Source organism: Scyliorhinus canicula, chromosome 17, assembly GCF_902713615.1.
Source record: "Scyliorhinus canicula chromosome 17, sScyCan1.1, whole genome shotgun sequence".
NCBI classification, from domain to species: domain Eukaryota; kingdom Metazoa; phylum Chordata; class Chondrichthyes; order Carcharhiniformes; family Scyliorhinidae; genus Scyliorhinus; species Scyliorhinus canicula.
The window spans coordinates 107409543-107425656 of record NC_052162.1 but is presented as its reverse complement, the minus strand read 5'-3'; the positions used below and the strand labels follow the sequence as shown (position 1 = coordinate 107425656).

Sequence of the window (16114 nt, the reverse complement as noted above, 5' to 3'; positions counted from 1 at the left end):
GGGCCAAATGGCCTAATTCTGCTGCTATATCTTTCTTTGTTTTTTGTTTTATTTTATTTTTTTTGTAAATTTAGAGTACGCAATTATTTTTGTTTTCAAATAAGGGGCAATTTAGCGTGGCCAATCCACCTAACCTGCACATCTCTGGGTTGTGGGGGTGAAACCCATTCATACATGGGGAGAATGTGCAAACTCCACACGGACAGTGACCCAGGGCCAGGATTCGAACCCAGGTCATCATCGCCGCAGTCCCAGTGCTATCCACTGTGCCACATGCCGCCCCTGCTGCTATATCTTACGGACTTATGAACATGACTTCAGTGAAACATGCATGAGGAAAAGGGAGGAAGTAGTGATGACTGTGTTTGTTCTGATATAGCCCCAGACCCGTCAGTCAAACCCTCCCCCAAACCTGCCCACTTCACAGCTCAACCCAACAGCTTTCTGCACATTAATCCAGTCATGCCTCGGTGTGGGCCAGTCCAAGGTGAGTGGTTTGTGTAACCGGGGGACGGGTGACTCCCGCCCTGTGCTGTGTCCCAAATGGTACCTTCCACCCCGCCCCCAGGACCCTCTACAAACAGACGGCTAATGGACCTTGGGGAGCCTCACTGTGAACAGGTTGATTTTATCTGCGTCCATTCACTAACCAAGTATTATTAATGCCAGGAATAAATTGCAGGACTACAGGACAAAGACAGGGAGGCGGTAAATTGTACCAGCAAGGGGCCAGCACAACAGACCTAACAACCGTCATCTGTTCTGTAAAAGTAAGAAAGTAAAGTCACCATAGTCGCAGATGAGCATAGGTTGCTTTCCCCTTTCGAGGGGGAGAGCTGATTGGTGGTGATCGAAACTGAGGCTGACTGACCAGGGGCAAGTCAGTTAGTACGGGAACTGAACCCATGCTGTTGCCTTGCTCTGCATCACTAACCAGCTGCTCAGCCAACTGAGCTAAACTGTGCTGTAACCATTCTACCATTCTCTGAATAGCCCTTTATCCTGTTGCAACCTTCCCAATGATTCTCATCGTCTGCTATTGTCCCCGGGTCCCTGTTTACCCAAGTAATTCCTCCCCTTTCTCCTGTGAAAATGAAATGAAATGAAAATCATTTATTGTCACAAGTAGGCTTCAAATGAAGTTACTGTGAAAAGTCCCTCGTCGCCACATTCTGGCGCCTGTTCGGGGAGCCTGGTGCCGGAATTCAACCATGCTGCTGGCCTGCCTTGGTCTGCTTTCAAAGCCAGCGATTTAGCCCTGTGCTAAACAGCCCCAGTGCCATGTTGTCAGACTTCTTCCTGGCGGCACAGTGGTTATCACTGCTGCCTCACAGCACCAGAGATTCCAGCCTTGGGTGATTGTCTGTGTGGAGTTTCTCTCATTGTCTGCATGGGTTTCTTCTGCTTGATTCGGTTTTCTCCCTCAGTTCAATGATGTGCAGATTAGGTGCATTGGCCATGCTAAATTGTCCCTCAGTGTCCAAAGATGTGTAGGTTAGGAGGGATTACGGGGATAGGGTGCAGGATTGGGCCGAGGTACGGTCTCTTTCAGAGCATTGGTGCAGATTCTATGGGCCGAATGGCCTCCTTCTGCATTTCTGTAGGAATTCTATAATTCTACCTCCCCCATCCAGACCTTGGCCGCTTTAACCATCAGCAGTTTTCTGTTGGTCTGGGTTGAGCTCAGATTTACACGATTTCAGGATTTAGCTTCAAACTTGTTTTAAAAAAAATAATTTTTGTTAAAGTTTTCACAAAATATCAAAAACAAAATGAAAAAGGAACCCAATTTAATTAAATACAAAATAGAACAAAACAACTCAACGCCCCCCTCCCCCTATACATAAATAATAAATTAACACCCATCGAAACACATAGCAAATATATACACCCCCTCAGATCCCCCAATATAGAAAAACAAAAATAAAATAAACCCACCACCCCCTCCCCCCAGGTTGCTGCTGCTGCTGACCATTGTCTACCGTTCTGCCAGGAAGTCTAGGAACGGTTGCCACTGCCTGAAAAACCCTTAGACTGACCCCCTCAAAGCAAATTTCACCCGTTCCAATTTAATAAACCCCGCCATGTCATTGATCCAGGCCTCCACGCTTGGGGGCCTCGCATCCTTCCACTGAAGAAGAATCCTCCGCCGGGCTACCAGGGCCGCAAAGGCCAGAATACCGGCCTCTTTCGCTTCCTGCACTCCCGGCTCCTCTGCGACCCCAAATATTGCGAGCCCCGAGCCCGGTTTGACCCTGGATCCTACCACCCTCTACACCGTCCTCGCTACGCCCTTCCAAAATTCCTCCAGCGCTGGGCATGCCCAGAACATATGGGTGTGGTTTGCTGGACTCCCTGAGCACCTAACACACCTGTCCTCACCCCCAAAAAACTGGCTCATCCTTGTCCCGGTCATGTGTGCCCTGTGCAGCACCTTAAACTGTATGAGGCTGAGCCTCGTGCACGAAGAGGAAGAGTTCACCCTCCCTAGGGGATCTGCCCACGTCCCCTCCTCGATCTCCTCCCCCAACTCCTCCTCCCACTTACCTTTCAGTTCCTCCACTGAGGCCTCATCCTCCTCCTGCATCGCCTGGTATTTTGCCGAAATCTTCCCCTCTCCAACTCACAGCCCCCACAGCACCCTGTCCTGTACCGTGCGTGGCAGCAGCAGCGGGAATTCCACCACTTGCCGCCTGGCAAACGCTCTTACCTGTAGATACCTAAAGGTGTTTCCCGGGGGGAGCCCGTACTTCTCCTCCAGCTCACCCAGGCTCGCGAACTTCTCATCCCTGCCCTGTGCCACCCCATAAACCCTCCATCTATTCTCCCCGTGACAAACCGGTGGTTCCCCCGTATTGGGGTCCACACCGAGGCCCCCACCACCCCCTGTGCCACCTCCACTGCCCCCAAATTTTGAGGGTAGCCGCCACCACCGGGCTCGTGGTATACCTCGTTGGAGGGAGCCGCTGCCAGCGCCTCCAGACTCGTACCCTCACAAGACGCCATCTCCAGCCTCTATGCAGGGCTCTCCAGCCTCTATGCAGGGCCCCCCAGCTCCTGGCCACATGGACCCCCAAGTATCTGAAGCTCCTCTCCGCCCTTTTTAGTGGGAGCTCGCCAATCCCCCTCTCCTGGTCCCCTGGATGAACCACGAACAACTCGCTCTTCCCCATGTTGAGCTCATACCCTGAGAAATCCCCGAACTCCTTGAGGATCCTCATTACCTCCGGCATCCCCCCCACCGGGTCCGCCACATATAGCAGCAAGTCATCCACATAGAGCGACACCCTATGCTCCTCCCCACCCCTCACCAGCCCCCTCCAGTTCCTCGACGCCCTCGGTGCCATAGCCAGGGGTTCAATCGCCAGTGCGAAGTGCAGGGGGGGGACAATGCAACCGAACGTACTCAGACCTTCTCTGGTTCGTGGCCACACTCACCATCGGGACCTCGTATAACAGCCTAATCCAATTGACGAACCCCTCCCCAAACCCGAACCTGTCCAGCACCTCCCACAAGTACCGCCACTCTACCCTATCAAAGGCCTTCTCAGCGTCCATCGCTGCCACTATCTCCACCTTTCCCTCCCTCGCCGGCATCATAACAATGTTCAGGAGCATCCGCACAATCGCGTTCAACTGCCTCCCCTTCACGAACCCCTTCTGGTCTTCGTGGATGGGCACACAATCCTCAATTCTCGTGGCTAAGACCTTCGCCAACACCTTGGCATCTACATTTAACAACAAAATCGGCCTGTAAAACCCACACTGCAGGGGATCCTTGTACTCCTTTTGGTAGGGAATTCCATACTTTAACCACCCTCTGAGTGAAGAAGTTCCTCCTTGATTCAGTCCTAAATCTGCTCCCCCTAATCTTGAGGCTATGCCCTCTTGTCCTACTTTCACCTACCAGTGGAAACATCCTTTCTACTTCTATTTTATCCATTCTGTTCAAAATTTTATATGTTTCTATTAGATCCCCCCTCAACCTTCTGAATTCCAGTGAATATAATCCCAATCTACTCAGCCTCCCCTCATACGATAACCCCCTCAACTCCGGAATCAGCCTAGTGAACCTCCTCTGCACCCTCTCTAGTGCTAGCACATCGTTTCTCAAGTGTGGAGACCAAAACTGCACACAGTACTCCAGGTGTGGCCTCACCAGCACCTTGTACAACTGCAACATTACCTCTCTACTTTTAAACTCGATCCCCGTCGCGACGAAGGACAAAATTCCATTTGCCTTCCTAATTACTTGTTGCACCTGTAGACCAACCTTCTGTGACTCATGCACAAGTACACCCAGGTCCCTCTGCATGGCAGCATGCTGCAGCTTTTTACCATTTAAGTAATAATCCGTTCTATTGTTACTCCTACCAAAATGCACGACTTCACACTTATTGACATTATACTCCATCTGCCAGACCTTTGCCCACTCACTCAATGTGTCAATGTTCCTCTGTAAGGATTTACAGTCCTCAGTACACTTTGCTCTGCCACACACCTTCGTGTCATCTGCAAACTTGGATACCTTACACGTAGTTCCCAACTCCAAATCGTCTATATAAATTGTAAATAATTGTGGTCCCAACACCGATCCCTGAGGCACACCACTCGTCACTGATTACCAGCCAGAATAGCACTATTTGTGTCCTGTTAGACAACCAATCCTCTATCCATGCTAGTACTCTACCCTTAACACCATGCATCCTTATCTTATGGAGCAGCCTCTTGTGTGGTACCTTGTCAAAGGCCTTTTGGAAATCTAGGTACGCCACATCCACTGGGTCCCCTTTGTCTACCTTGCTCGAAATGTCTTCATAGAATTCCAAGAGATTCGTCAAGCATGACCTGCCCTTCATGAATCCATGCTGCGTCCGTTCAATGGGACAATTTCTATCGAGGTGCCCTCCTATCTCTTTCTTGATAATAGACTCAAGCATCTTCCCCACGACAGAGGTTAAGCTAACTGGTCTATAATTCCCCATCTTTTGTCTACTTCCCTTTTTAAACAGTGGCGTCACTTTTGCTGTTTTCCAATCCTCTGGGACTGCCCCAGTGTTCAGCGAATTTTGGAAAATTACCGCTAGTGCATCTGCTATTACTCCAGCCATCTCTTTCAGTACCCTGGGATGCATTCCATCAGGGCCAGGAGACCTATCTATCCTGAGCTCCATTAGCTTGCCCAACACTTGCTCTTTCGTGATAGTAATGGTTTCCAGGTCCTCACCTACCTTCTTCTCTCGGTCAATTGCTGGCAAGTTATTAGTGTCCTCCACTGTGAAGACCGATACAAAATATTTGTTCAATGCCTCCGCCATTTCATCATATCCCATAATTAAATACCACTCTAATCCTCTAACGGACCAATGTTTACTTTAGCCACTCTTTTTAGTTTTATATAATTATAAAAACTTTTGCTATCTGTCCTTATATTCTGTGCCAGTTTTTTTCGTGTTCTATCTTACTTTTCTTTATGGCTCTTTTCGTGGCTTTCTGCTGACCGTTAAAGTTTTCCCAATCTTCTAGTTTCCTGCTGATCTTGGCCACTTTGTAAGCCTTCTCTTTCAATTTGACAGCCTCATGTATCGCCTTAGACACCCATGGTAGATTACCTCTTTTCTTACAATTTTTCGTTCTCACTGGAATATACTTTTGTTGAGCACTATGAAAGATTTCTTTGAAAGTACTCCACGGCTCCTCAACTGTCCTACTATAAAATATTTGTTTCCAGTCTACTTTAGCGAGGTCCTTCCTCATTCTATCGTAGTCCCCTTTGTTCAAGCAGAGGACCCTAGTATTGGATTCTATCATCACACTCTCCATCTGTATACTAAATTCAACCATGCTGTGATCACTCCCCCCAAGAGGATCCCTAACGATGTGGTCATTAATTATTCCTGCCTCATTACACAGGACCAGATCTAGGATAGCTTGCTCTCTCGTTGGTTCTCCCCTAACCGCCGCCTTCAGCGCCTCCCAGACCATCCCCACTCGGACCTCCCGTTATCGTTGGCCTCCAGGTATCTTTCTATGCTTCCTCGGACCCGCTCGCTCACCTCCTCGTCCGCCAACAGCCCCACCTCCAAGCGCCACAACGGGCGCTGGTCCCTCTCCTCCCCCAGCTCTAAGTCTACCCAATGCAGGGCGTGATCCGAAATGGCTATCGCCGAGTACTCGGTATCCTCTACTCTCGCAATCAGCGCTCTGCTCATAACAAAGACGTAGATCCAGGACTAGGCCTTATGAACGTGCGAGAAGAACGAAAATTCCCTAGCCCCCGGCCTTGCAAATCTCCATGGGTCCACCCCTCCCATCTGGTCCATAAACCCCCTCAGCACTTGAAGTGAAAATGAAAATGAAAATCGCTTATTGTCACGAGTAGGCTTCAATGAAGTTACTGTGAAAAGCCCCTAGTCGCCACATTCCGGCGCCTGTCCGGGGAGGCTGGTACGGGAATCGAACCGTGCTGCTGGCCTGCTTGGTCTGCTATAAAAGCCAGCGGTTTAGCCGAGTGAGCTAAACCAGCCCCGAGTGAGCTAAACCAACTTTAGCTGCCGCCGGCCTCCTACCCGTCCTAGACCTGGAGCGATCCAGTGCCGGATCCAACACCGTGTTAAAGTCCCCTCCCATTATTAGGCCCCCCACTTCCACGTCAGGGATCCGACCCAACATGCGCCGTATAAAACCCGCATCATCCCAGTTCGGGGAGACACGTTGACCAGCACCACCCTCTCCCCTTGCAGCTTACCACTTACCATTACGTACCTGCCGCCATTGTCTGTCACAATGCTCGATGCCTTGAACGACACCCACTTTCCCACCAAGGTTGCCACCCCCCGATTTTTGGCATCCAGCCCCGAATGAAACACCTGACCTACCCACCCCTTCCTCAATCTTACCTGGTCCGCCACCTTCAGGTGTATTCTGGAGCATGACCACATCCGCCTTCAGCCCCTTCAGGTGCGTGAACACCCGGGCCCACTTAACCGGCCTGTTCAGTCCCCTTACGTTCTAGGTTATCAGCCGGATCAGGGGGCTGCCCGCCTCCCTCCCCCGCCGACTCGCCATAACCCCTCCTCGGCCAGCCACGCACCCACACCCCACGCCAGGCCCGTTCCCCACGGCGGCAAACCCCCGTCCCGACCCCTACTCGCTCCAGCTCCCCCTTGACCATACCAGAAGCAACCCAGTTACCCCCACCCCAGCTAGGACCCCTCCTAGCTGCATTGCTCCCTCCATTGCACTCCCGCAAGTCAGCTGACCCCTGCTAACCCCGGCCGCTCCCGCCTCTCCTTCGACTCCTCCCATTATGGGACTTCTCCACCCCCTCCATTACCCACCAGCAGGCCCTCCGCCTCCACCTGCCATCCGAAGTGCAGGAAAAAGCCCGCGCTTCCCTGCCCCGCCCCCTCCAGCACGGGAAAAAGCCCGCGCTTTCCACCTGCCCAACCCCGCCTCCTCTGGCGCAGCTCCTTTTACAGGCCCAGTCCCCTCACCCCCGACTCGGGCCTCCCCCTCCCCCGCAGGGCGCTCTCCCCCCCACTGGCCATCCACTCCCCACTCCGTTAACTTGCCCCCCTCCAAGAGCCCACCCGTCAGACCCAACCAAAACAGTGCCCAACCCACCCTAACCACCCACACCAAACCAAAAATAAACAAGAACAAAGAACCCCCCTCAAAATGTTACACAACCACAACAATCCCCAACCATCCCCACGCACGACGCCCCATCCCGACCCTCAGTTTGTGTCCAGCTTCTCGGCCTGAACAAAGGCCCACGCCTCCTCTGGGGACTCAAAATAATGGTGCAGGTCCTGTAGGCGACCCACAGACGCGCCGGTTGCAGTATGCCAAACTTTATCCCCTTCCTGTGCAGCACCGCCTTCGCCCGGTGTACCCGGCGCTCTTCTTCGCCACCTCCGCACTCCAGTCCCGATATATTTGAACCTCCGCGTTCTCCCACCTGCTGCTCCTCTCTTTCTTGGCCCAGCTGAGTACGCACTCCCCATCAGCTAACAGATGAAACCACACCAGCACCGCCCACGGCGGCTCGTTCGCCTTGGGCCTCCTCGCCAGTACTCTATGGGCCCCTTCCAGTTCCAGGGGCCCCTGCAAGGACCCCTATCCCATCAGCGAGTTTAACATGGTGACCACATAGGCCCCCACGTCCGACCCCTCCAGCCCCTCCGGGAGGCCCAGGATCCGCAAATTCTTCCACCTCGACTGATTCTCCATCTCCTCGAACCGTTCCTGCCATTTCTTGTGGAGCGCCTCGTGCGTCCCCACCTTTACCGCTAGGCCCAAGATCTCGTCCTTGTTATCCGAGATCTTTTGCCAGACCTCACGGATCGCTGTCTCCTGGGTCTCCAGCAGCTTATCAATAGAAGCCTTCATCGGCTCCCCGCTTTGAGCTCCCTGAAGCAGCGCTGGATATCCTCCTGCTGCTCCTGCGCCCACTGAATCCACGCTGCCTGGTCTCCGCCTGCCGCCATCTTGCTTTTCTACCCTCGCACTTTCTTTGGCTTCACCACCACTTTTTTAGTCGCCCCGCTCCTGGTCTAAGCCATACACTGTCGGGGGAATGTTGCAGTCTCCTTCCCACACCAGGAAATGTCGGAAAAATGCCATTGGGGGCCCTGAAAAGAGCCCAAAAGTCCGTTCTAGGCGGGAGCTGCCGAACATGCAACTTAGCTCTGCATAGCCGCAACCGGAAGTCTTCAAACTCGTTTTAACTGACTGCAGCCAATCGTTTTTTTTTAAATTGAGGGTATCTAATTCTTTTTTTTCCCCAAATAAGATTCAATTTAGCATGGCCAATTCACCCACCCTGCACATCTCTTTGGGTTGTGGGGGGTGAGACCCACGCAGATACGGGGAGAATGTGCAAACTCCACACAAACAGTGATTCTGGGCAGGATCGAACCCGGATCCTCAGCGCCACGAGGCAGCAGTGCTAACCGCTGCACCAGCATGCCGCCCCTGGCTGCAGCCAATCTGAAAATGTTTGTCCCACTGTTTGCACAGCTTATTTTGTTCAAAGTCAGAAACCAAAATGCAGTTCTTATTCTCAAATAAAGAAGCTTGATTTTAATCTGCACTAGACATATTTTCATTTGTTAGCTCTCGTTTATGTCTTGACCTGTGAATAATTTGTTGAATTATTTATCAGTTTTCAGTGTTTTTAAATATAGTTACAATTTCATCACTTCTCTAATTTTCCTCGCACTTTCTATCATTAATATTAAATCGTGACGAATCATAAATGGAAGGAATAGCCCAGCACCAACAGATCAGTCAGTTTAACATTGGTGTTGGAAAGATTGAGAAGTGAGAATTCAGGATATAATTATAGATTCAAGAACACGCTTAAAGCACAGAATGGACCATTTGGCCCATCGTGTGTCCACAGTGTGAACAAAGCTCTGACTACACTCATCCCATTTTCCAGCACTTGGCCCATAGCCCTGGAGGTTATGACCGCACGAGTAAATATCTAAATACTTCTTCAATGTTACGAGTTTGACTGAACCACCCTTTCAGGCAGCAAGTTGCAGACTCCCAACATCCTCCGAGTGAAAAAGGTTTCTCCTCAACTCTCCTCTCAGCCTTCTACCTTTGACCTTAAATCTATGCCCCCTGGTTATTGACCCCGCTACTAATAGAAAAAGTGTCTTCCTATCCAATTTATCCGTGCCCCTCATAATCTTGATCTTTGCTGCTCCAAGGAAAACAGTCCCAGCCTCTCCAATCTTTCTAATCCAATCCCAGCTTCAAACTCCACACCCTAACCATCAATACCATCCATCTCTCTTCCAGCTTGAAGCTGAACCAGACCATTCACAAACAGAAAATGTTGGAAATTCTCAGCATCTGTGGAGAGTGAACAGAGCTGGTAAGAAATTTCTTTGCAATAATTTATATATTTTTTGAATAAATTTTAAATTGATTTTAAATTCACCTAACAATTGATTTTTTTCCAATTAAGAGGAAATTTAGCACGGCCAATCCACCTACCCTGCACATCTTTGGATCGTGAGGGCAAAAGCCACACAAACACGGGGTGAATGTGCAAACTCCACACGGACAGTGACCCAGAGCCGGGATCGAACCTGGGACCACAGCGCTGTGATGCAGCAGTGCTAACCACTGCGCCACCGTGCTGCCCTTTTCTTTGTAATAATAATCGTTGTCACATGATGTGGAGATGCTGGCGTTGGACTGGGGTGAGCACATTAAGAAGTCTTATAACATCAGGTTTAAGTCCAACAGGTTTGTTTCTGTCTCCCTCATATGCTGCAGGAAAGGATGTCCCGAAGCGTGGTACATTGGTGAGACCATGCAAACACTGCGATAACGGGTGAACGGACATCGCACGACAATCGTCAGGCAGTCCCTTCCAGTCGGGGAACACTTCAGCAGCCAAGGGCATTCAGCCTCTGATCTTTATATAAGCGTTCTCCAAGGCGGCCTTCAGGACGCCCGGCAACGCAGAATCACCGAGCAGAAACTTATAGCCAAGTTCCGCACACATGAGTATGGCCTCAACCGGGACCTTTGATTCATGTCGCATTACATTCACCCCCCCCCCACCATCTGGCCTGTGCTTGCAAAATCCTACCGTGTCCTGGCTTGAGACAATCCACACCTCTTTAACCTGTGATTAGCCCTGTCTCCAGATGCTCCATCTGGGCCTGTAGACTTCATTACCTGCAAAGACTCGCATTCAAAGTATCGTATTGCATCTTTGACTTTGTCTATATAAATGTTTCTAGAACCCACCTCTTCATTCACCTGAGGAAGGAGCAGTGCTCCAAAAGCTAGTGATTTGAAACAAACCTGTTGGACTTTAACCTGGTGTTATAAGACTTCTTACTTTATTGTCACAAGTAGGCTTACATTAACACTGCAATGAAGTTACTGTGAAAAGCCGACAGTCGCCACATTCCGGAACCTGTTTGGGTACACAGAGGGAGAATTCAAGAATGTCCAATTCACCTGACAAGCATGTCCTTCGGGACTTGTGGGTGAAAACCGGAGCACCCGGAGGAAACCCACGCAGACACGGAGAACGTGCAGACTCCGCACAGACAGTGACCCAAGCCGGGAATCGAACCTGGGACCCTGGCGCTCTGAAGCACAGTACTAACCACCATGCTACCGTGCTGCCCACTGGAACTGTTTGGTGGTGGTGGTGGTTGGGGGGGGGGGGGGGGGGGGGGGGGGGGCTGGTGGTGGGACTGTGGAGCAGTGGGACTGCATAGAGGGCCAGCAATAGGTGGAGACTAGGGAGAGATTGACAAAGATATGGGAGACAAAAGCACAAAGGGAATGGAACTGGTGCTAATCATGCACCTAGACTTCGAAACAAACCTGTTGGACTTTATCCTTGTAAGACTTCTTACTATGAATAAGAAGCGTGCTGATAATGGCACATTAAGTGATCAGAATGTGTTAATGGCAGAACAAAGATAAGCAGTGTGTCAAAGACAACTTAGAACAGGGAACGGATGACCCTGATGAGGTGGGATAGGGACCCTGATGAGGTGGGAACGGTGATGAGGAAAATTTATTGATGGAACAAAAGAAAATAAATTGAACGAAATACAAATGGGTGAAGCACGGTGGGGCAGTGGGTTCGCACTGCGGCCTCACTGCGCCGAAGTCCCAGGTTCGATCCCAGCTCTGGGTCACTGTCCGTGTGGAGTTTGCAGATTCTCCCCGTGTTTGCATGGGTTTCTCCCCCACAACCCAAAAGATGTGCAAAAACAGTTGATTGGCCACGCTAAATTGCCCCTTAATTGGAAAAAAAATAATTGGGTACTCTGAATTTAAAAAAAAGGTGGAGGAGAGATTTGACAGACTGAAGTTGTTGAACTCAATGTTAAGTCTGGAAAGCTGTAACCTGCCTAATCACAAGAAGAGATGCTGTTCCTCCAGATTGCCTTGGGCTTCATTGGGATATTGCAGCAGGCCAAGAATGGACATGTGGACATAAGAACAGAATGGGGAGTTGAAATGGCAAGCAACAGGAAGGTCTGGATCCTGCTTGCGGATGGACCAAAGTAGTCATCCAGTCTGCGTTTAGTCTGTCCAATGTAAAGGAGACCACTTTGGGAGTAGTGAATGCAATGGACCAGATTGAAGGAGGTGCACATGAAGTGCAGCCTCACCTGAAAGTGTGTTTAGACCATTGGGTGGGGAACAGGGAGGTGATAAACATAGAACAGAGAACAGTACAGCACAGAACAGGCCCTTCGGCCCTCGATGTTGTGCTGAGCATTGTTCGAAACCAAGATCAAGCTATTCCACTCCCTATCATTCTGGTGTGCTCCATGTGCCTATCCAATAACCGCTTGAAAGTTCCTAAAGTGTCCGACTCCACTATCACAGCAGGCAGTCCATTCCACACCTTAACCACTCTCTGAGTAAAGAACCTATCTCGGACATCCCTCCTATATCTCCCACGCTGAATCTTATAGTTATGCCCCCTTGTAACAGCTACATCCACCCGAGGAAATAGTCTCTGAACATCCACTCTATCCCCCTCATCATCTTATAAACCTCTATTAAGTCGCCTTTCATCCTCCTCAGCTCCAAAGAGAAAAGCCCTCGCTCCCTCAACCTTTCCTCATAAGACATATCCTCCAAACTAGGCAGCATCCTGGTAAATCTCCTTTGCACCCTTTCCAATGCTTCCACATCCTTCCTATAATGAGGTAACCAGAACTGCACACAATACTCCAAATGTGATCTCACCAGGGTCATGTACAGTTGCAGCATAACCCCAAGGCTTTTAAACTCAAGCCCCCTGTTAATAAACGCTAACACACTATAAGGCCTTCTTCACGGCTCTGTCCACTTGAGTGGCAACCTTGAGACATCTATGGACATGAACCCCAAGATCTCTCGGTCCGTCCACAAAAGTGAGATGGTTGTTCACAGTTATTTTTCACCACAAGCTGATGTTCTGACAACATATCACTAAGACTACCTATTTCCACCTGAGTAACTTTGTCTCCCTTTACTCCTGCCTGAGCCCATCTGAGAAACAAAACACTCACAGCAACTTCCAATCCACCTCCATTCCCAAGATAGTAGCAGGATTAGGGGATTTGATTGATGGGTCAAGATAGTGAGACAGAGTTTAAAAACACTCACCAGCACGACTTCAGTGAAACATCCACGAGGAAATGGGGGGAAGCAGTGACTGGGCCTGCTCTGGAAAAGCCCCAGACCCATCAATCAAATCCCCTAATCCTGCCCAGTTCACAGCTCAACCTACCAGTTTGCAGGTTCCTGCACCTTGACCCAGCCCTGCCCAAGTGTGGGTCAGTCCAAGGTAAATGATTTGTGTAACCAGGGGAATGGGGTGAGGGGTGACCTCCCATTCTGTGCTGTGTGCCAAGTGGTTTCTTTTCTGCTTCCTCCAGGGACCTCCAATAAAATATTGGGAAGATTGAAGCCATTATTTTTATTCCCCAGTTGCCAATTCCATTCCACTTCCGGTGAACTGCATTCATAGAATCATAGAATTTACAGTGCTGAAGGAGGCCATTCGGCCCATTGAGTCTGCACCGGCCCTTGGAAAGAGCACTCTACACAAACCCACACTTCCATCCTGTCCTCCTAACCCAGTAACTCCACGTAACCTTTTTGGACACGAAGGGCAATTTAGCATGGCCAATCCACCTAACCCGCACATCTTTGGAGCACCTGGAGGAAACCACGCACACACGGGGAGAACGTGCAGACTCTGCACAGACAGTGACCCAAGCCGGGAATCGAAGCCGACACCCTGGAGCTGTGAAGCAACTGTGCTAACCACTATGCTACTATGCAGCCGATTAGAGGAAATCGAACTTTCTACACACATGATATATTTAACCCCAAGAGGAGATTTTGACGTGTGTGTGTGTCTGTACCAGTAATTCTTTCAATAATATTGATGATCCAAATATCCCTCCATGGACAGAACAGAAAAAAAATCTCCTTCCATAATCAAAGGCTAATCATACAGGGATTAATTGATTTCTTAAGATCTCGTTGAGATTTTTGGTTTCAGTTTCCCAATCTCTCTCTAATCCGCTGTATGCGGAGTTTATAAAATCATTCAGTACAGGATAGAAATTCAGAACAGACAAATCTAGTTTTTTTAATGGAAAATTATTTCTCCTTTCATTTCCCCAAATCTGTAAATCCCCATCCCACACACTCCTTCCACTCGGTGCTCATTGTTCCAGATTTAGTATCTGGTGTCCTACTAATTATTTTCTCCTCTCCAGATCCTCTCTGTTTCTTTGGTGACTCAGGTTGTGGGTCAATCCCACTTCTACACTTTCTTTGGAGAAAATAATTGAACTCACAACAACAAATCATTTTTAATGACTTCATTAGTCAATGTGAATGTTTGGAACAAATCGCCTTTTTCCAATTAAGAAGATAAATTTAATGATTAGTTCAGAGCTTCCTTCCCCCAAGGGCTGTTTTAACAAACCTTAGTCTGAATAATATTTCTATAGTCACTCACTCAGTAAGTGATCAGTTCTCACTGAACTCTGACACACGTTGAGCCTGAGTTACATTTATACAGATTCACCCACTGAGTAAATAATCAGATCTCACAGAACTGTGACACAAGCTGTTCCTATCTGAGTTACACATCTACAGACTTGGTCACTCACTAAGTGCTCAGCTGTCACTGAACTATTATTACACAAGCTGTGTCTCTGCGAGTTACATTTGTACAGAGCCAAAAAGTGATCAGATCTCACTGAACTATGACAGAAGCTGATCGAGGTGCATGACATTAGATTGAAGAAACCGGGACCATTCGAGGAGGCGCCAGAGATGTCTGATCGAGGTGTGGTGTATAGTTTGGAGAAGCTGAGACTGTTCATCATGGAGGCAGCAGGGATGTCTGATGGAGGTGTATGAAGTTAGTTTGGAGAGGTTGTGACCGTTGTTAGAGGCTGCAGGCATGTGTGATCGAGGTGTATGAAGTTCGACATGGGAAGCTGGGACTATTCTCCTCGGAGGTAGTAGCGAAGTCTGATCAAGGTGTACAATGTTAGATTGGAGAAGCTGCGGCTCCTCCTGGAGTCTGTAGACATGTTTGATCGAGATGTTTGAAATTAGATTGGCAACGCTGGGACTCTTCAACTTGAGTGAGTATGGGCCTTTAAATTCACTTGCTTTTCAGCGGGAGCGGCCTCCAGATTTTCAGCGGGAGCAGGGGCCTGTCGGGAAGGTGAGTGTGGGCCTTTAAATTCACTTGCTTTTCAGAGGGAGCGGCCTCCGGATTTTCGGAGGGAGCAGGGGCCTGTCGGGAAGGTGAGTATGTGTACAGAGTGTAAACCTTTGGATTCACTTGCTTTTCAGCAGGAGCGGCCTCCGGATTTTTGGCGGGAGCAGGGGCCTGTCGGGAAGGTGAGTACCTGTATATAGGTTGGGCGGTTGCTAAACCCGAGACACAACCCGAGTCCCCCACCCTTCCACCTCCTCTAACCTAAGGGGTTGAGGGAATATCAGGTAAGCTCTTCCTTTCTTTTTCTTGTTTTTATCTAGAGGAGATGGCAGGGAAGGCAGTACAATGCTCCTCCTGCATAATGTTTGAGGTGAGGGACGTCGTCAGTGTCCCTGCTGATTTCACCTGTGGGAAGTGTACCCAACTTCAGCTCCTCAAAAACCATGTTAGGGAACTGGAGCAGGAGCTGGATGAACTTCGGATCATTCGGGAGGCAGAGGTGGTCATAGATAGAAGCTTCAGGGAGGTAGTTATGCCAAAAATTCAAGACAGATGGGTGATGGTGAGAGAAGCTGGGGGAAGCAGTCAGTACAGGGATCCCCTGTTGTCGTTCTCCTTGGTAACAGGTATACCGCTTTGGATACTGTTGGGGGGGGGGGGTGGGAACGACTTACCAGAGGTCAGCCATGGGGTAGCAGGTCTCCGGCACAGAGTCTGTCCCTGTTGCTCAGATGGGAAGGGGGGGGGGGGAGGATAAGAACATTAGTCATTGGAGACTCCATAGTTAGGGGGATAGATTCTGTGGGAACGAGAGAGAGTTGGTGTGTTGCCTCCCAGGTGCCAGGGTTCGCCATGTCTCGGATCGTGTTT

At 49.7% G+C, this 16114-nt stretch overlaps 1 protein-coding gene across 1 annotated transcript in view; it reads left to right on the top strand.

Annotated features, from left to right (window-relative positions):
• The window catches only part of LOC119951692 (zinc finger protein 418-like), a 71408-nt gene that overhangs the window by 23504 nt on the left and 31790 nt on the right, over window positions 1–16114 (top strand). The window contains exon 3 of the mRNA XM_038774933.1: window positions 9817–9892. Within this exon, the coding sequence (XP_038630861.1) occupies window positions 9817–9892 (76 nt within the window). The remainder of the gene's footprint in view (window positions 1–9816; window positions 9893–16114) is intronic.